Source organism: Tamandua tetradactyla, chromosome 3 (genome assembly GCF_023851605.1).
Source record: "Tamandua tetradactyla isolate mTamTet1 chromosome 3, mTamTet1.pri, whole genome shotgun sequence".
Taxonomy (NCBI): domain Eukaryota; kingdom Metazoa; phylum Chordata; class Mammalia; order Pilosa; family Myrmecophagidae; genus Tamandua; species Tamandua tetradactyla.
In genome coordinates this window covers 110,363,667-110,384,977 of record NC_135329.1, presented here as the reverse complement: position 1 = coordinate 110,384,977, position 21,311 = coordinate 110,363,667, and the positions used below count along the sequence as shown (strand labels likewise).

The 21,311-nt window shown below is 33.3% G+C and overlaps 1 protein-coding gene across 1 annotated transcript in view; it reads left to right on the top strand.

Annotated features, from left to right (window-relative positions):
• Nucleotides 1–21,311, top strand: part of LRP1B (LDL receptor related protein 1B) — a 1,945,542-nt gene that overhangs the window by 1,461,615 nt on the left and 462,616 nt on the right. Inside the window, exons 38-41 of the mRNA XM_077153691.1 lie at nucleotides 6,289–6,415; nucleotides 6,554–6,705; nucleotides 7,001–7,125; nucleotides 8,306–8,677. Coding sequence (XP_077009806.1) covers nucleotides 6,289–6,415; nucleotides 6,554–6,705; nucleotides 7,001–7,125; nucleotides 8,306–8,677 — 776 coding nt within the window. The remainder of the gene's footprint in view (nucleotides 1–6,288; nucleotides 6,416–6,553; nucleotides 6,706–7,000; nucleotides 7,126–8,305; nucleotides 8,678–21,311) is intronic.

Below are 21,311 nucleotides of genomic sequence, written 5' to 3'. Positions count from 1 at the left end.
TTTATAATTTCCCAGATGGTTATCTTATCAGAAGTCTTTATTTCTTTATGCCACTTTGAACCACTATGGTATCCTTTCCTTTCTGTGTGGAGAACTCCCTTTAGCATTGTTTGTAGTGTAGATCTAGTGGTGATGAGCTCCAACAACTTTTGTTTATTTGAGAATGTCTTCATCTCTACCTCATTTTTGAAAGAAAGTCTCACTGGATATACAATTCTTGGTTGAAAATTGTTCAGTTTCAGCATTATAAATATTGTGTACCTCTGTATTTCACCCTCCATGGTTTCTGATGAGAAATTGGCACTTAATCTTACCGGTATTACCTTATACATTCTCTGCTTTTCTCTTGAAATTTCAGTCTCTCTTCTTGCCTTTGGAATTGGGCAGTTTGATTACTATATGTCTGGGTGTGGTTTTCTTTGAGTGTATGCTATTTGGGTTCATTAGGTACCATCAATGTACATATTTGTGTCTTTCATTAAATGTGGGAAGTTTTCTGCCTTTATTTCTTTGAATATTTTTTCTGCTCCTTTCTGCCTTCTCATTCTGGAACTCCAATAATGTGTATATTTGTACATTCGATGGTCTCTCCCACAGGACTTTTAGCCTCTCTTCACTTTGTTTCATTATTTTCTTTCTACACCTAATCCTGAATCATTTCAATTGTCTTGTCTTTTCTCAGTTTCAGTTTGCTCTTGAAATCCCATAAGGAATTTTTAATTAGATATTGTGCTCTTCAACTCTGGTTTTTCTGTTGAAGAACAGAAATTGAGAATCAGAGATTTCCATGTTGTTCATTCATTGTTTTCCTCATATCTTTAGTTCTTTCTCTGTGTATGTTTTCTTTTATATCCTTGTTTGTATTGAGGAGCATTTTTTAAAAGTATGTGTCTAGAATGTCCAAAATCTGTCCCACTTCATTGATAGTTTCTGGATTTTTATCTTTTTCCTTTGCATAGGCCATCATTCCCTGTTTCTTTGTTCATCTTGTAATCTTTTATTTCACACTGTTCATTTTAATATTTTAAAGTATTGAGTTTAGAATTTAGTCCCTGAGGTTTCTATTACTTAGGATTGTATCCAGTAGTGCTCTGACAGATGTTCTTGAATGCCAGGAGCTAACAAAAATAACCAAACCAATGCAAAAAGCATCTTTTGCAGTCTTTGCAAATTAGCTCTGCTTTGGCTGGTGGTCTCCTTGGAGCTTAACTCTCCTCTCAAGAATTTGGGCCCATAGCAAAAGTGAGGTTCTGGGTCTTCTGTGTCTTATCTGAATTTTCATGGAGTCATGTAGCTTTCTTCTTTTCCCAGGTTTGTGCTTGCTAACCACATTAGGAATTTCCCATTTACAATTTACAGGAGGTTATAAGCCCACTCTATTCCCTTTGAAATAGCTTCACCTGCCTGAGTACTCTATTGTGTGACTTAATGCAGGTATTACTTTGCCCTAGGCTACTCTGACTTCATAATTTCTTACACTATTAATTATCTGCAAGCCACTGCTCTCTCTTCAGAACAAATTCTGTGAGGGAAAGCCAGGGAAAAGTTTATCCTCATACTTTCAGATCTATACCCGATAGAGTGGCACAGTCATTCAGGCTTGCCAGTATGCACATAGGGGCTACTCTGCTCCCTCTGGAACAGAGCTAGGGACCCACAGTGGGAGCACTAGCAGAATCCACCCTGAATTGAAGAGAAGGTGAGAGGGGATCTATTTTCAATAAGTTTTGAAGCTGTGTAAAGCCCTAAAATTGTTTTCAGTAGTTTTGAGGAGGGGTACTATCTTTCAGATTTCTCTGCCACTTTTGTCTATGGAGTTTGGAACAATGATCATCTTCAGAGCTGTCCCCTAGTGATCAATAATAGCTGATCAGCAACTACACCACATATACCCAGATTTTGAAAGATTAGGTTTTTATATCCTGCTCTGGTACCAGTAAGCTGTATTGGCAGCCTGGGCTGCAGTACCCATTGTTCTCTGCAATGAGGTTGCGGGGAGGGAGGTTGTAGTTTTTGCAAGGAGAGTGCAATTCACCTGTAGTTACTGCATTTTACCAGCCTCTTCCTGCAGCCCTTCTTTGGTTGCTGTGCAGTGTTCCACCAGACTCTGGACTTTCAAAATATTTGATTCAAATGGTCCCTGCCAGTTCAATAGTTGTTTTGGTGGATGGGCATATTGCTGGAGCTTCCTACTTTGTATTCTTCCCATAATCCCCTGGTCTGAGAATTCCTAAATACTTTATGAAAGTAATTTTATGTTGTATTTATTGTGTTGTAGTAATTGCAACCCAAGAGTTGTCCTCCAGGGAAATAATTTCTAGCAGTCAAAAAAGAGAACGCTAAATTCAAAGAAAGTAATTGATTCAAATTAGTTGCTTTTCACTGTTGTTCATATATCTAGAATATAAGAATCACATTTTGTACTGTGATTAATACAATCAAATGCCATTTTCTTTTTCTTTTAACATCTTAGAATTATTTATTCTTCTCTTTCTTCCCCCAGCCACCTTAACACACTTCCACCACTAAAATGAGAATTTTGTTTTCGTATTAGCTTTATTTCCCAAAATTTTTCTTAAAATTTTTTGGAGAACATTTATACTAATTTGAATATGTATTTTTCAGCTTGACTCTACTTAGTGGTCATAGAAAAAAACTGTTTTCCTTCACAAGTGTATCTATGTATAAACTGATTTTAACATCAGAACAATTGTCCTATGACAAATGCTGTAAACCTGAGTTTAAGTTTACATGAAGTCTTGGAAATCTAAATGCTGCCTTATGATGTCTTTTACTTATTATCCAAATGTCAAAAATTAATTGAAAATTAACTTGTGATTTGTATTCATTATACTTTTTTCTTTTAAGAACTTGTGTCTACTAAAGGCATTAGGAATATTTGGGTTATAATGATTTCTGACAGTATTTCTGTAATTTTTTAAACCACTCTTAAATGCTCTTGTTTTACTTTGTGTTCTTAAATTTTGTAACTGCATGCTTTTGTGAATGAGCAATATTTCAGTTTATGATTTTGTTTTCATGGAGAAAATTCAACTATAAAACATAAAATTTGATTTTAACAATTTTGAATTTTTCTTGGTCTGTGATATCCTTAAAAACTGTTTTTAAAGATGGGTTTACTAAGCTAATACTCAAAAGTCTTGGCTATATCATACAATTCAACAAGAATTCACAATTGTTGATTTTAAACTCACAGGAAAACTAAATCAATAGTAATGTCATCACTAAACCTTAATTGTCAAGGGGGCCCAAAAAACACAGCAACAAGGATTTTCAGTTCTTCCTATTGCTAAATACTACATTTATATAACAAGAACTATGTACGTTAAAGATAGCTCAAATACATCTATGTAAATTACTATCTTAAAGTATTCCTAAGTTTTTTCTTGCAGTTTTATAAGCTTGCAGAGTGTTCTTTCTCTACATTTGGTTTGTACCCAACAATACAAAAGGTGCTAGTTTTATTCAATTCTTTACATTCAGTTTTGGGATGAGGAGCAAATAAGTTATTCTCTGCCTGCCATTCAGGAAATGTTGCTTAATTTTGATATTTTCAGAATCTTTTAGATACATTAATTTGACAAACTATTTAGCCACAAAAGTGATTCCTGCGCAGTCAAATTTGGCTTTAAATATAATGATAGCTTATCAGATCACTATGGTTTGCCCTAGAAAATTTTGCATAAAATATGGTTTCAGGATCTTTTATTTTGAAAATTTTTATCTGTCATTCCTCTGAGCCTCTTGCATGGAAGTACTGCAAATTTAAAATAGAGAGGGACTACTTGAGAAGAGAGAGACTTGTTTCCCAAGATCAAGAACTTTTTTCATAGTTTGTTTAGTGTTTTTATATCCTTGTTATTTTATCTTGTTCCCTTGAACCGAAAGGAAAAAAAGACATTTTATATATTATACTATTGTGTTACAGTGCTGTGAGACATATAGCATAGAGAAAATGATATGGGTCTGGGGTCATGTTACCTGAGTAGGATTCCTGGCGCAGCCCCTTATCCGACCACGTGACTTTGGATCATCAACTTCCCAAGTAGCAGTTCCATAGCTGTGAGGATTAGGGCTAAATATCTAAAAATGGCTTATTTGGCCTACTCACTTCATATCTTCTTTTATTACTGATTTAGTGCACTTGTAAGCATATTAGTATTAAAAGATATGTTATGTACATTTGTCTTCATATTTGCACTTTGGAGTATGTGTAAAAGTAGATGACAAGAATTAGATTGATTAAGCAAGCACATGTCTATCCTGGCTTCCAAATGCTTTCTTCCCTGTGCGACAGACATCCCCTTGCCATCGTCACACAAGGACTAACCAGTCATTTTAAGAGCATTATTAATGCCACCATTTATCCTTAAAACAGTAAAAGGAATGATAAATTTTATCTCCTTGTTAAATTTTATTTTTAATCTTTTTAATGTAATGAGAGTATCACTTAGAGATATTTAAATCTTAATTTTAATACATGCATAGATTTTGTGATGCCTGCTTTACCTAGATCTTACCAATATTTGTTAGATTTCCTTACGAGGTTTACTCTGATTTATAGAGGTTGTAAAGATGAATGAAAGTGTCTTCAGAATTAATGTACTTGGGATGCTAGCCACACCTGTTTTTGTCTGGTTGAATTATTTTTTGTGGAATTTTCAGGAAAAAATATCAGCTACTAAAATAAATCAAAACAATCCACATACAGGGAAAGCATTTTTAAATGTTTTCTTTATTAAAGGAGTTGTGGGTTTGCAGAAAAATCATGCGTAAGTATGTATACCACCCTATTAACACCTTGCCTTTGTGTGGAGCATTTGTTACAATTAGTGGCAGTACATTTTTATAATTGTGCTATTCATTACATAGTATATAGCTTAACTTAACATTCACTGTTTATGTAGCATAGTTCCATGGATTTTTGTTTTTTAATTTTTATTCTGTTACCATATACGGAATCTGCAATTTCCCATTTTAATCACATTCAGGTACAGATTTAAGTGCTATTAATTATGTTCACAATGTTATGCTGAAAGCACCTGTGTTTTTTATGTAATTTATGTTGCCTTTTAAATTATCTGCTTTCATGATTAGATAATAATTCCATTGAGTGGATACAAAATATGAATGTAGGACTTTGATGTTTCTATATGCAGTCTTCACTTCCTCTTCTTGTGTGTGGTCACTCGTATATGTGTGTGTGTGTTTAAATGTGCACAGAAATACACTCATTTTTGCCTGAGTCAATGGATGTTAAATTTTCCTAAATTTGCTGAATTAATAAGTGAAATAATATTTGAATAAAATTAGTCAAATAATCTGCTATTACATTTCATTTTTGACATTTTATTTTAGCATACTCTGGACTTTCTTGCTGAATAATATTTCTTTTTACATTCATTCCATTTTATATTTCATATTAAGAGATTATTAGGGCAGGCCACGGTGACTCAGTAGGCAAGAATGCTTGCCTGCCATGCCAGAGGACCCGGGTTCGATTCCCAGTACCTGCCCATGTTAAGAAAAAAAAAAAGAGATTATTAAAATAAGCATTTTTTTTGTATGAAACTATATTGTCAGATGGCTTCACAAAATAATTTGTGGAATTTTACTTAGAACAGTTACTTTAGTAGTCTGAATGGACAGAACTGAAAGTTATGATTCCTTCATGTATACATTTATTAGTTAAATAATTAATTACCACTAATTTTTGTTGCTAAAATTTTCTGCTGACATAGTGTCATAGATATAAAAGTGAATAAATAAGAGCCAAGAATATTGTCCTCCTTGACCTTGTGGTCTAGACAGAGCAAAACTATCAATAATAAGTATGTCATTAAATATAATATAAATTTGCCATTTTAAGCCATGCTATGAAGCAGAGTACATAATGCAATATTCGTTGGGGTATGAGGTGGGGTCAGAAATGGCTTCGTTAAGGAACAGGGTTTGAGTTGAGATATAAAAAATGGTTTGGAGACAGTTAGGCAAAGAGGTTGGAGAAGAGCTTCTCAGATAGGGCACAATTTATACAAAAGGTATTTGGGCAGGATTTTCAGTCCATCCTTATGATTTCCACAACTGGCTAAATATTTTTTACAATAGAAAAAAAATTTATATCAGTTTTAAACAGGTATGTCTATATATCTCCAAACTGTATTATCCTTGTTCTATTATTATGAATATTGTTGGTCTTATAAATAATAACGATAAGTCTTTATGTGTTTATCTGCATATTACTATAAATCAGTAATTTAATTTCAGCTACTTGTTTTGGACTGAATGGGGACAGATGCCCTGCATTGGAAAGGCTCGCTTAGATGGATCCGAGAAGGTCGTCTTAGTAAGCATGGGCATAGCATGGCCAAATGGCATCTCCATTGACTATGAGGTCTGTTGAATTTCTTTTCTTAAATTTTTAAAGTGTGTGACTTGCTAACATATTATTTTACTTGGAGTGTTTCGTATTTTAGTAATAAAATATTTGATCAAAATCAGTTTCTAATATTACTTTTCAATCAACCTTTAGGAAAATAAATTGTACTGGTGTGATGCTCGTACAGACAAGATAGAAAGAATTGACCTTGAGACTGGAGGGGATCGTGAGATGGTGCTGTCAGGGAGTAACGTGGATATGTTTTCAGTGGCAGTCTTTGGGGCTTACATCTACTGGTCTGACAGGTAATTTATTTTTTCATAAGTATTTGAGTCTCCAAATGTTATTTCAGTGCCAGTTGCCTTACCCTTGTAGGATTAGCCCTTCTTAAGGAAGGTCACAGAAAGGATCTCACAAAGCCATGTGATTTCCACAGGACAGACAGGCAGTTTTGCTATTCCAGGCTCAAGATTTCAATGCCACATATGAAAGTTGGTTTCTTTTCCTTCTGTTGGGCCAGCTGTTATATTCAGCTAAACTAAATGGTTTTATTTTAATTCATTGAAGATTGTTGATCATGTATGTTCCACTTTTTGGCAGAGCACATGCCAACGGGTCCATTAGAAGGGGCCACAAGAATGATGCCACAGAAACAGTGACCATGAGAACTGGCCTTGGAGTCAACCTGAAGGAGGTTAAAATTTTTAACCGAGTGAGAGAGAAAGGTCAGCATTCTTAAAGGAATATGCAATGTCTTTTATGTAATATATTTCTCTCCCTTCTTGTTTATTAATATTTATCAACTTTATGTTAGGGATTTACACATTTTATAATTCTAAAACCTCAAAACTCTATTCTTTTTGCATCCAATTTTCTACAAAAACCACATAGTAGTATAATAAAATGCATGTGTAATGGTTCGTACATATGTATATTTGTCTAAGATGGTACATGGACATGGTTGTGTTACATATTTGCCATGTCTCAAATATAAGTTTGAACTAAGTAGTCTAAGAAAACTCAACAAGTACACAGATTCTAGGCAAACATACAAAGCCCAATTAGGATATTAGATTAGAAAAAGCAGCTGGTATTTATTTCAGTTTATATTTTAATATATAAAGTGATTATGATCCCAGAAGGTAATGCTTTATATGTGAAATATATCTGAAGTTATCATTTCCTTATGATTTTTTTTTAACTCATATGATAGTAGTTTGGGTATTTTATTTTACTTCTATTAAAATAAATTGTAAATCACTTCCTTGACATCTAGAAGGGAGTAGTAATTTTGGAGATTAAAAATGATGGATTCATAGGGAGGAATAACCTGATGAAATTTTAAGAGCATACCACACCTTCATTCCAAACTTGAATGAAAAACTTAGATAAATACACTGGAGTCACAAGTTTCTTTGATACCTTACATACTTAATGGATACAAAGTTTTAGGAAATGCCTGTTTTTTGGTGAATTCAGTTTATGTTTTGAGTGAATCAGTTACTTATATCAAAGATTACCACATAAAAGGCTTATTGGAATCTCAGTATCAATTTCAAAAAAAGGTTACTTGCTTAATAGATTCATTAAGCAGAAATTTTAATGTTTTCATTTAGATGATGAGGAAGCAGAAGAATATGATCTTTGAAATAACAAACCCAAGATTTTAAACTGATGTGATTAAAAGATCTGTACTATACAGTACTTGATTAATTATTGAGCGGTTTTAAAAGTAAAAATGAAAAGAATATTCAATGTTAAAAATTTAAATATTTTTATAAGAAAAAACCAATATTTGAAAAATGAAAGAAAAACATAAGAATGCATGTGTGTGTTTGTATATATGTGTACATGTATATAACATACACACACATAAGTGTGTGTGCATGTTTTTTCCCTCCTCAGGGACCAACGTCTGTGCCAAAGACAATGGTGGCTGTCAGCAGCTCTGTCTGTATCGAGGATATTCCCGCAGAACTTGTGCTTGTGCCCATGGATATTTGGCAGAGGATGGAGTTACTTGCCTAAGGCATGAAGGGTATTTGCTGTATTCAGGAAGAACCATATTAAAAAGTATACATCTTTCTGATGAAACCAATTTAAATTCTCCAGTAAGGCCATATGAGAATCCACATTATTTCAAGAATGTGATAGCCTTGGCTTTTGACTATAATCAAAGAAGAAAAGGTACAAACCGAATCTTTTACAGTGATGCACACTTTGGAAATATACAGCTTATTAAAGATAACTGGGAAGACAGACAAGTAATTGTTGAAAGTAAGTACATTTATTTTTAGTTTGATGGAAAGAGTATCATTTAGAGTACTAGAAAAATTATAGTGGGAATTGCATGTAGCACTCACGTTTTCCTAGAGTTTATTTTGAAAAATGAATGCGACTTGACCATCCAACTTCCCCAAAAGCCAAAGAAGCAATTAACTGCTAGCATGTGCAAGTATATCATATGATTATTAGTTTCTAATCAGGAAAATTTCAATATATTTCATCATAACGTTTCTTAAAATAAGTGCATTAAAATTTACAGAAAAATATTTTTTTCTTTACAAAATATACTAATTGCTTTTCATCTAGTGGGTGAAATGAAACCTTTAAGAATAGCTACTGAATAATATTCAATTAATCATATTTTCTCCAGTATCAGAGATTATTTTAGAAACACGTTTGGTTGAAATATAGCAGTTTTGATGAGAAGATGTTATTGTAAAAATGACAATGTTTTATGGGGAGGTTGTTATTCAAGCATAACAGTCAGTGTGAATTATCCATGTAATACAAAGAAACCTTGTTCTTGTCATTCAGCTTTTACAAGGATCATATTCATATTCCTCACACAAGTTCTCTCTTTTCTCTAACTCTATGGGATTTCCATGTATTTCCAACTTTTCCAATTTCATAATACTGAGGTCAGTTTTTTCTTTACTCTTTGAATTGAAAAATCATATAAAAATTTATATTGTCATTATAAATTTATATTTATATTATCGGAATCATTTATTTATGGATGAACATTTAGGCTATTTCTGGTGTCTCATCATTGTACACATGCTGTAATAATAATTTTGGCATGTATATATGTTTATTCACACTTGTGTTTCTGTAGATAGAATTGTAGAAGTAGAATTGCAATTTTATTTTTCATAATGTAAATATCTTATTTTTTATAGTTGGTCAAATTTCTCTCCAAAAAAAAAACATACCAATTTACATTTTCACCAACTGCCTATGAAAAAGACTATTTTCTCACACTCTAGTCAACAATACTTTATAATTCTTATTAGATTCTATTTAATGTGAAAAATTACATCTTGTACTACAGTATACATTTCCCTGATAACTAGTGAGATCCATCATCTTCTCATATGTTTACTCAGAAGAAAAAATATCTATTTTAAGTCAAACTTTATTTGCCACATTGGCATCCCATGTTTATGCCTCCATTGTTCATATTCTTTTTTTTTGAGCAGATAGAAAATTTCTTGAGAACACATGTAAGAGGACATGTGGGCACTCTCGCAAAGACAGAGATGAGGAAAGCGAGAAGCAATAGACAGTGTGGGACCAATCTGCTTTTATAGATTAGCTTTACTTACTCACTCCCCCCTTCCTTGTTCAGGGCTCTCTCTTCCCCTCCCTTCTCTCCAAGGTGATGCCTGATGGTAAACAGTGCCTTTGGGTGGGTTGATATTTGTGGCTACTTAGGTTATAGGTTCTAATTTGCGGATAACAGAGACTTCTAGTGATATAAAAACTGATTTTATTAGGAAAGTAATTAAAAGAACTTTCAAAAATAAGGCATAGTTACATCACCAGATAAGATGGCACCAACACCTGAAGAGAAATCCTGGAAAGTTTCAGAAGCAGCATTCCAGGTTTCATTGGTACAAATCCACAGCAGTCTTGGGGACAGCATTCAGAGTCTCCTCAGTAAAAATCCACAGCAAAGCCTTCTTTTCCCAGATAAGATTCTCATGGGATGCTCTCTCTTTCTTGCAAAATTCTCCTCGCTCTTTTTCTTCTTCTTTTAACTGCTTGCATGCAGTTTTTATGATATCTTTATACAATAATGGCTGAATTCCAATTAGCTTATATGAAAAGACCTGGTTGGGTCTTCTGGGAACTGGCTAGCAACCAAGAGAAGCTTCTTAGTACCTAGATATCTTTATCAAAATATATCTCCTTCCAGGAGGATAGCCAGTCTTCCCAGCTGGAGTGCACATTTCAACTGTATCTGACCGAGGTCACATAACAGCAACATGTGGCAACAGCATGCAGTGGCAACAGTTGTATGCAAGGCACAGAATAGACTCTATAAATTTATCTTTCCTTACAATTGCTTAGCTTCACCATTATCCATAGATGACTCACTCAGGTGGGGATCATTTGGCTCCAGATGAGCTGGCTACTATGAGCATTTTAAATGAAGCTGCTTTTAGAAATAAAAACATTTGACAGTTGTCTTATATTGAGTTTGTTAACCACAAACTACAGCAGAACTTTTGTCCGTTTTACTTTACACATTTATTAAGGTTGTTAATTAACAGGTAGAATATAATTTAAGGACTTGCCTTGTTGCTCTTTTAAAGTCCATTTTGTTGAAGATGAAGTTTTGTTGAAGATCAAGTTTTGACTTAAAACTGACTACATGTTTCCCTTTAGGGAAGTTTTAGAGTTACATAGTATAACTGATAAGTAAATTTTATTGCTTCTATGATTTGTAATTTTTAACATTACAGAATAGCATTAGGATAGAACATTGTTTTTAGGAATTTTAAACAATTTCTAAATATATGAATAACATTTTTGTATGCAAATTTAACAAATAGAAGGATAGAAACTTTCTTTTAATTATTGTAATATGTTAAAATATTTTTATGTAATATGTTGAATTATTTTTGCATCTTACTTTTACAAAGTCTTCTGAAATAAAGAATATGGTTAACATAAACATTAATAAGGATTTTAATTTGATATGATATAAAATTTTTACCTTTTAGACATAGTACTTAGGTGGTTAAGAAAAAAATTTTATAACCTTTTGTTAAGAGTAGACAAACAATTTACATTGTTTTAGCAGACAAAACTAAATTTCAATTTTGTATGCATATATGGTTTTACATAAAATTGACTTTTTAATATTATAAACAGGCTTATTAAATTTTGGTTAGCATTGAATGTGATAGGATTTACTTTTGTATTTTTTTTTTTACAACTTCTAGTTAGTAGTGATTAAATACTTACTTTCTTAAACTCTCCACCTCTTTCCACATCCATTCAGTGCTTATAATCAGTAATGCCTATAAGAAATAAAATTTTCTTTTATATTAGAACTATGTTAGTTTACAAAGTTAACACTTTACAAGGCCATGCTTTGAGGCAGCTGGAAGTCAGCAAGGTGTGCTGCTAAGGCAGTTTTAAAGATGTGGGGTTTATTTTGTATCCCTTGAGGTAGAGCAATCTAAGAGAGTAGGGCAGGAATTTTAAGTTTCTGCCATTTAAAAGCAAATAGGTATTGAGAGTTAAGGTGAAGAAGGATACAAAGGAATGTGTTTTTTATGATTTAGGACTGAAGATTTGGTTGCAGAAAGGACTAATTAGCAGACTTACCTGGAATGCCTTTTAAATGATACAGACAGATTTATTTGCTTAATGATTTTTGGGGGGGGTGTCAAGAAGCCTTAGATCATAGGGGTTTTGTTACCAGACAAAGGCCATGAATTTTTTTGCCCAATGTGCTCAATAACCAATTCCTGAGATACTGGTGTTTTAAAGAGAGAAAGAGTTTATTATTGCCTGTGTACCAGGAGACCAGACAGCCTAAAGGCCCAAAATCTGTCTCCCCAACTTTAGGGGGTACAAGGTTTTTAAGTGTTGTAACAAGGGAAGATAAGGTGATTTCAGATAGTAAGTTCAAAGCAGAAAAGGAGATAAGTGTTATTATTAGCATTTCAATAGGAGAACATAAGTTGAAAGGAGGGGAGGCAGGGATATCAGTTCAATACTAAAGGTGTAAACCAAAAAGAAGTAGTTAATGGCCAATTTCATTAGCATTTGGACCGTTGTTCTACAAGAGAGTGACCAGCTCTTACTATCATGAAGGCACAGGATAAGGACTTTTTACACTCATTTCAGATAATAAGGCAGCTGGACTACAATTCAGAGATCTCAGGTATTTCCCTGTCTACTCCAACATTCCAGAAAGCAAAAAGGAATTTTTATATAACAATTCACTAATCAAAATCATCCCTCAAATCTCGATTTCTCAGTTGCAGTCTCAGGCAAACAAGGAATAAACACTAGTTGGGTTTTACTAGTCTTAGGGTGACCCACAAGAAGTGAAGAAGATTCCTTCTTAGAGGGGAGTGGGACATTCAGGGACAATGAGAAATTGATGGGACACTAGAATGTCTTCAAGCATACAAAGGAGAGGGGTAGTGAATATTTCAGTCCACTAAATATTCCCATAATTAGGCAAGTCTGAGTAAACTGCCAGAGTGGCAGTTTAGGACAGAGTAACTCTAGTATTAATTAAGAAATTAATAATTTTACCTGTCCCATTGAGTGTCACCCAGGGCTCCTCTAAGTTGGTTACCAGTGAAGTCAGCAGAGCCATACAAGGTCTCGGGCACCCTCAGTTTTCTTCATGTTCATGTTCTTTTGACATTTAATATCTTTCACAAAACTTTTGCCTACTCAATCGTACTCAGAATTTCTAAATAAATTCAAACCTGTACTTTACCAATACACATTCTGTTTTGTTTTGGGTTTTTTCTTCTCTAGGTTACCAGGCTTACTGACTAATTTCATGTGAAATGTATATTCCAGTGCATACCATTTTGGCTTCCCAATGTGTGTGTGTGTGTGTGTGTGTGTGTATGTATGTGCATATGCATGAGAAGTTGACTGTATATGCATAAGCATGAATGTCAAAAGGCATCTATTACCATACAGATCATAGTGTTCAGACATACTTGAGATTTATTATTTCTTTGGGTATATCATTGTAAAGTTTACGTTATAATACTTAGTTCCTTCCATTTTCCCAGACTAATACAATTGGGAGTTGGAAATATTTACATTGGAATAAAAAGGAGAATTGTTTTTCTGTACTCATGTCTTCTGTGTTTCTTTGAAGGCTCAAGCACAACTAAAACTAAAGAGAGCAGTATCTGTAACACATTAATCACTTAATTTATTCATTAATTTTTTTTGTACTCTAGATTCTTTGTGAGTCACTTCGCATATAAAAATGAGTAAGATTTCATTAGTCCTTTAGAAGCCATGGTTTAAAGAAGGAAACTACAAGTAAACTGACATTGAAATACAATGTAATCCTCAAGTACTATATTCCTAAAGACTGAAAAAATGTTCCTGGGGAAAAAGGGAGCATCTCATTGAACTTTTAACACAGAAAACTACACAGAGCTGAATTGAGGGAATTTTAAGGACTGAATAGGAGTCTGCCAGTTGGGCCAGATGGTGGGAGAGAAAAGGAGGATGAATAATTTGAGAACTATACTTGTTAAAGTGTGGTCCTCTAGGGATCCCCAAGACTCTTTTAGAGAGACTAAGAGATCAAAACTAATTTAATAATAATACTAGGCATTATTTGTCTTTTTCACTGTGTGAACATTTGCACTGATGGTGCAAAAGCAATGGTGGCTGAAACTGCTGGCTTCTTAGCACCAATCAAAGCAGTGGTTCCAAGCAACTCATGGAGTTACAGTGTTTTTCACTGCCACATAGCAACAGAAAAGAGCCAGTTTCATTTACGAATGTTCTTGAAGAAAGTGTAAATTATTAGTTTTAATAAATGTTGACTCCTACATATACATTTATTTAATATTCTGTTTGTTGAAATGGAAAATATATATATATATTATATACACATAAAACACTTCTGTTCCAATCTGAGTACAGTGGTTGCCTGAAGGAAACTACATGTTTGTGAGATTGTTTGAGCTGTGAACTGAACTAGACATTTTTTTTCCCAAGAAACACCTTTTTTTTTTACTTGAGAGAATGAGGAACAAACTATGGTTATTCAAGCCTGGGTGTTTGACAAACATGTTCTTAAAAATGAATAAAATGAGCCTGTCACTTCAAGGAAAACCACTTACAGTATTTATTGCAAATAATAAGTTTTTTCAAGTGAATATAAGAATTTGGGGGAAACTTGTATCCACATCAGTGATCTTGATTGGTTTCCAGTACTTAAATACTTTTCTGAAGAGATGGGTTGTGATATTAACTAATGTGATTTTTGGCAGAATATGCATAACTCATGCCAATGTTGTCCGATAACATGACAAAATCATGCATGGGTAATTGATCCATTCAAAGTCCAAGATGGGCCTATGAATATTAATGAAATAGAGTATGAAAAGTTCATACCAACTTATATGTTATATAACTAAACTTTAAGTTATAACTAAACTTCAAATAGCTACCACTTGTCACATGTTGGTATAGTATTAAAGAAAAATAGCTGTAATTATCTAAAAAGATTACAAAACGTTCCCCTCTTTTCTAACTACATAGATTTGTGAGGCTAGATTTTCTTTATATACTTCAACCAAAATATCACAACAGGTAGAGTACAGAAAGTGGTTTAAGAATCAAGCTGTCTTCTAGTAAGTCAGACATTAAGTAGATTTGCAAAATTATAAAACAATACCCTCTTCTCATGACTTTTTTCAAAATAAAGTTTTCATTAAGAGTATAATTTATATTAGCTGGTAATAGGTTAATGATTATTATTTTTAAACATTTTAATACATTTTTTAAAATTTTCAGTTCAGATTTTTAATATGGCAAATAATTATATATATAACCCACTTAAAATCTCCTGGAGTCTTCAATCATTTTTAAGAGTGAAAAAGTCCTGACAAAAATGTTGGAGAACTACTCTTCAAGATCAAGGTTCATAAATTTTTTTAGTGCAAAGCTATGAAAAGGCATGGGGTAATCAAGGAGCCACATGTCATTTGGTCTAATTAGGGGAGGGGGTCACATGACATGGATTGGTATGAAAGATGAGGCTGTAGTAAGAGGGGAAGCAGATATGGAAGGACCTGGTCTGCTATGAAAAGTCATTTTAATTTTATTCAGTAAATGAGGGGAAAAACAATGGAATGTTGTAAGCATGGCAGATATATAATAAGATTTTCATTTTTGAAGATCACTTTAGCTGTGTTGTGTTTGATAAAGTATAAGGGCAATGTCTGTAGACAGAAATGTCATCTGGAGTTGTTGCACTATTGCAGATCTGGTTTCAATAAAGGTAAGTCAAACTGAAAATGTATTTATCAAAACATATACATAAGCAAACCATTCTAATCCTTCTATCCAAAATCAAACCACATAAAATCAATAACTTTACTGATTAGTCATGAACTCAGCATGCAAAAGAAGGAAGTTAAATGCATTGGCTGAATTTGGAATCAATTTAGGATTCAAATCCCATTTGTTACTTATTTTCTGAGTGCCTCTAAGTGTCAATTTCTTCATCTGCAAAATACGAATCCAAATTATAAATTTTGGGGAAAGAATTTATGAGAAAAAACTTACAAATAAGCATGATGCTATTTAATTTAAAACTTTACATTGCATCATTTGTGTCACATTTGTGGTTATTTAGGCTAATTATCTTTTTCCTAAATTATTTTTAGTATATTCTAAAGTAGTTAAACAATCAGAAATAATTACAGTAATTGGATACATGAAGAAGCTTATTAAAGTCAGAATAGAATTTAAAAATTAATTAAGATTAATCTACATGGGAACTATTTCTAAATAATCTCCTTAATCCCCCTCCCCTCAAAAATATACTGTAAATTTATTTAACCACTGCAATTTCCCTTGAAGTTTTGTGGAAGAACTTACAGTTGACTTGCTAGGAGGGGATAAACAAACTGAATTATTGGCACAAATAAATAAAACTAAGATGTAAAATTGGTTTCTATCTTAATATTTCACTTTATTAAATCTAGAATAATACATTTCCTTTTGTTACATCTTTAACCAATTACCAAAGAGCTAAATGCATGGGTATTTGATGAAGTATTTAAAATATCAAAGGGCTCTAAATAATTTTACAAATCAGGTTCAGAGTTAGAGCCTTCATATGTCTGAATATGGGGCAGGATAGAATGAAGTTTCTCATTTTTATCTTCCCAATTCACGTAGAATTACTATTTTGCTCTCAGGTTTAAAGAATGGAATAACAAGGGCCCTATGAATACAATTCAATATTTATAAAGTGCTTACAATGTGCTTTGAATTATTACCTGTGGGTGAATAAAGATGAAAATGTCTAGTTTCTGTCCTCAGGGGCTTGTACTATGGAAAAAGGAAAATGCTATAATTCACTTTTTGTATGTAAAGAACTAAGACCTCCAGCCAAGACAATGTTGAAAGTTTACAGTTTGAGGCCCCCTCTGGCTTTACAAACAGAACAGTGATTGATAAAATAGAAAAATTAAAAATTAAAAAGATTGCTAAATCAAAAGGCAAGATAAAATTCTCCTTGAATAATAAACAGAAAAAAAAAATTCAAAGTAGTAAGAATGGCTGAAGCATCAGACTTTCTGGGCCAACAGACTATGGATCTTACAGAAGAATCAGGGCCTGAGAGCGTGCTTTAAACCAGGGGCAGTAGTGAGGCTTGAAAGAGTTTGCTTCACAGTAAAAGGAGGCTTAACAAAAGACCGTGTCACCTCCTGCCTGGGCCACCCATACCTCCTAACTGGGCCAATGACTGGTAGGAAGTTACACCCCAGAGGTTTAAAAAATCACAGAAGTCTTATGACCTGCTCTGATTCTACTGCCCTGAAGGTTTATGGCTCTGCAAGTTCTCATAGGCCTTGTGGAGCAAAAACTCAAGTAAATCATGAGAAAGAGAGAGGGTTTCAGGTTGGGGTTACAGGCAAAGTGAAAGTGACATCTGAACTACCCAACAGATAGGTATGAGTACTGAAAGTGAGGTTAAAAAAATAGCCCCAAAGCATTTTTTTCCACTCATACATACTTGGTGTGTTAGTCAGGGTTCTCTAGAGAAACTGAACCAACAGAAGAGATTTATAAATATGAGATTTATAAAGGTGTCTCACGCAACCATGGGAATGGAAGAGTCCAAAATCCACAGGGCATGCTGTGAAGCAGGCAGCTCCCATGAAGGGTCTGAATGAACTCCACAGGAGAGGCTTGTTGGCTGAAGAAGTAGTGAGTCTCTCTTCTTCCTTAAAAGCCTTCAATCGATTGGATTATCCCATTGTGGGAGACATGCCTTAGTGGATTGCAGATTTAATCAGCAACAGATGCAATCGATCGACTGATGATTTAATCAACCAACCACAAAATATCCTTGCAGGAAAGATTGGGTCAGTGCTTGCCTTATCAGACAACTGGGCATGATCACTTGGCCAAGTTGACACCAGAACCTAACCATCACACCTGGTAAGTGAATTTAGTATATATTACTAAGTTGGTATTATAAATCAATAGAAAAGTGATGAAATGCATTTAATAAATTATGCTGGGCAAATTTATATGTAAGAAATAAATTTGTTTGTAAGAAATAAACAATTTATATGTAAGAAACAAAACAAAATTCTATCTCTAGTGCATGCCAAGCTCAAAAATAGATTCCAAGTTCATTAAAGATGTGTGATGAGTTTTTTTAGTATATAAGAAAATATAGAATAACATCTTTATGAACTTAGGGTAAGAACAGATTTCATAAATTAGACACAAAATTAGTGTGTTTGTTATATTTCACCTCATTGAAATTAAAAACTCTTCGAAGCAAAAGATATCATAAAGAAATTTAAAAGATAAACAAAAATAAATGAGTGTTAGGGGATGATATCGGAAATCTCCTAAAAGCAAAAAAAAAAAAAAAAAAAGAAATTTCAACTAGAGATATAATGTACTCCTAAATAGATTAATAAAAATATTATCAAGTTATGAGAGCATACAATTCCCAGGAAGGAAAATACAATCACATTAAGATATATTCAACCTCACCAATATCAAAGAAAAGTTGTAATGAAACAATGAGATGCTATATTCCACCCATAATATTGCAAAAATTAAAAAGTTTGACAACATGAAGAAACCAGAGCTTTCATTCACTGTTGATTGAAATGACAATTTTGAACAGTCACTTTTCAGAATGATTTTGCAATATTTTGAAATGTTGAAAACATATATGCTCTTTCAACGAGCAACTCCAACTTTTTGAGTAAACCTATGTGAATCTACTTTTATAGAAAGCAATGGCATATTATACAACACATAAAAATCTAGTGTTATCTTTCCATATATTTATCTTAAAAATAAATTGGTTGAAGAATAAGCAAATGTTGCCAAAGGGTATTACAATTTGATAAGATAGATGATGTTAAACTATGCAAAACAATAGCATACATTGCTTTTGAATAGAAAGTCATGTAGTAATTTTTTATAATGTAGTAATCTAATTCTGATAAGTATGCAATTGTCATTTAATATATGAAATGTTAAAATTAGGGATGTGAAGTGAGGGATGAAATGGTCTCTTTGTGGGACTTTGACACATTTTTGTGTCATATTAGTTCAAAATTCAAAATTTAAATTAAAAAATCATACACAGCAACAGCAACATTTTGCTTTCTTCAGGGGAGTAACAAAAATAAAAAGTATTGAGAACCCTGAATATTTCCACCTATACTTATAATATTTACTTCTTGAAAATCAGAAGCATTTATAGCAACATGTTAAGAATTAAGTCATTAAATACTATTCTGAGTATTTAAAACATTTCATAAATTAAATAAAAATAGGTACTTCTAAGGATAGTCACTTGTAAAAATGAAAAAATATGTTATTAATGATTTAATTGGCCAAATTTCATAAATAAAATTTTCAGAATTTAAATTAATTAGCAATGTATTGGATCCTATCTGTCTTTTTGTTTTTTCTTATATATGGATATTGACCTTCATCCCATATCCTGCTTAATACTTCCCAGCAAATTACAATGAAATATTATTCTGCATGTTTGAGATCAAAATCCAATGCTATAATTAATAGTGCCATAATGATTTAAAAATGATGTTTTCAAGAATCCTGGTAGCAATATACTTTGATTTTAAAATATAATTTTATTTCACTGGAAGTGTCTTTTTTCTTTTCCTTTAAAATAGACTAGTTCCATATCCTTTATGAGTGTCTAAAAATATATTTATGTTATTTTTTCCTTTTTACATTTCAAAAATTTGCCTAGTGTATATAATTCAGACATTCATTTTCAAAATGTAAGAATTTTTGCCATTTTAGTTTTCAGAATTCACAAAATAAAAGGTTACTTTTAGTCATCTACATTTATCAGCTAAAGTGATTTTCAGATTCCCAATTTATTTAGTTAGTGACAACTGTTGGAAAGGTACAATATTATGTTGCTTTATTAGATATTGAAAATATTACAATAAGAAAAGTGTGGAAATAAAGAATGAAAGTTATACAAGAGATCAGCAATTTGGGACGCATAGGATAATTTTCATGATACAGAGGACAGAAAAAATACAGTCATTGATTTCACTGTAGAACTATGGCTCATGGATTACCATGATTACTGCAAAGGAAAAGAGAAAATAAATCTCCCCTCTTTAAGTTTTATGCGGTAAATTAAAATTCAATCTCACCTTTATGAATTCAAAATTTCTTAATACATTTGGAGTTTTCCCCAGAGGATGGCCTGTGGCAGCCATGATTGTTCCACTTAAAGTCTCTTCCACGTCAACTTCAGCCAAGCCAATCCTTAGGTGGCAATGACAAACATAAACAACACTGGAACCACAGGTAAAGCCTATTTAATGTGAGAAAGCAGAGAAGTTCATTGGGAGCCTGGGTGTGAAGCAGGCCTTGGAGGTAGAGAACCAAGAGGACTCAGGTGTCTCATGATAGGTATTAAGATTATTCACCGAGTCAAAGGTTGCGAAATTCTTCCTATCTGCCTCAGATGAACTGACAGCACCAGAAGGAGTAGAAGGGAATGTGGGGACTTACTAGGCTCTTTATGCTGAGAATTACAGTCTTAGTGAGACAGGAAGCTGAGCAGTTTTCTGCATAGGAGTTCAGAGTAAGGGGCTAGCCTCACATATCATATTAGAAGGTCTAACAAAGCTCCTTTTAAGAAAATCAAAAATAGCAGGTTCGTATCCATATGAAAGAGATTTATAACCAATGGTTATAGAAACTTGACCTTCACTAGAAACCTAAGGTGAGCTCTAGAATTGGTGCATTTAGTGAAGCTGGTTAGGAAAGGGTAAATGGCTGGCAAGTGAATAGAGAGATGCTAGGTGATCTTGGGGGGTGTGCACAATGACTCAGATATGAGTCCGAGTCCTTCACAGGTTGGATTACTGTGGAGTAAGGGCTCAGTAAGAGAGACAGGGTGAGGATAGTGAGGTTCCTATCCCTGGTCAGGGCTATTCCTATATTAATTATCAGATTAAACTTTATATTTCTTCCTTAGTCTCTAGGCTAGAAATTAATAGCTTGTATTTTTTAGCAAACAAATTTGGCTGCATGACAAACCACTCCAGAATTTAGTGGCTTAAAAAATAACCACCTATCTAAACCCACTGTTCTATGGTTTAGTGGGGTGGTTCTTCTGGTTTGGGTCTCCTCTACTGATCTCTCTGGCTAGCTCGTGGGTCAGATGGTGGCCGGATGGTCAAGAATGATTTCCTTCACATATTCGGCAGTTCATAGGTTGTCTGCTAGTTAGTGGGGATGACTGGGCCAGAAGTCTTTTATTATCCAACAAGCTAGTATGGGATGTTCCCAGGGTTCCAAGAATGTGCTAGCTTCAATGCATAAAAATTTTCCATTGTTCCAGATTTGCTAA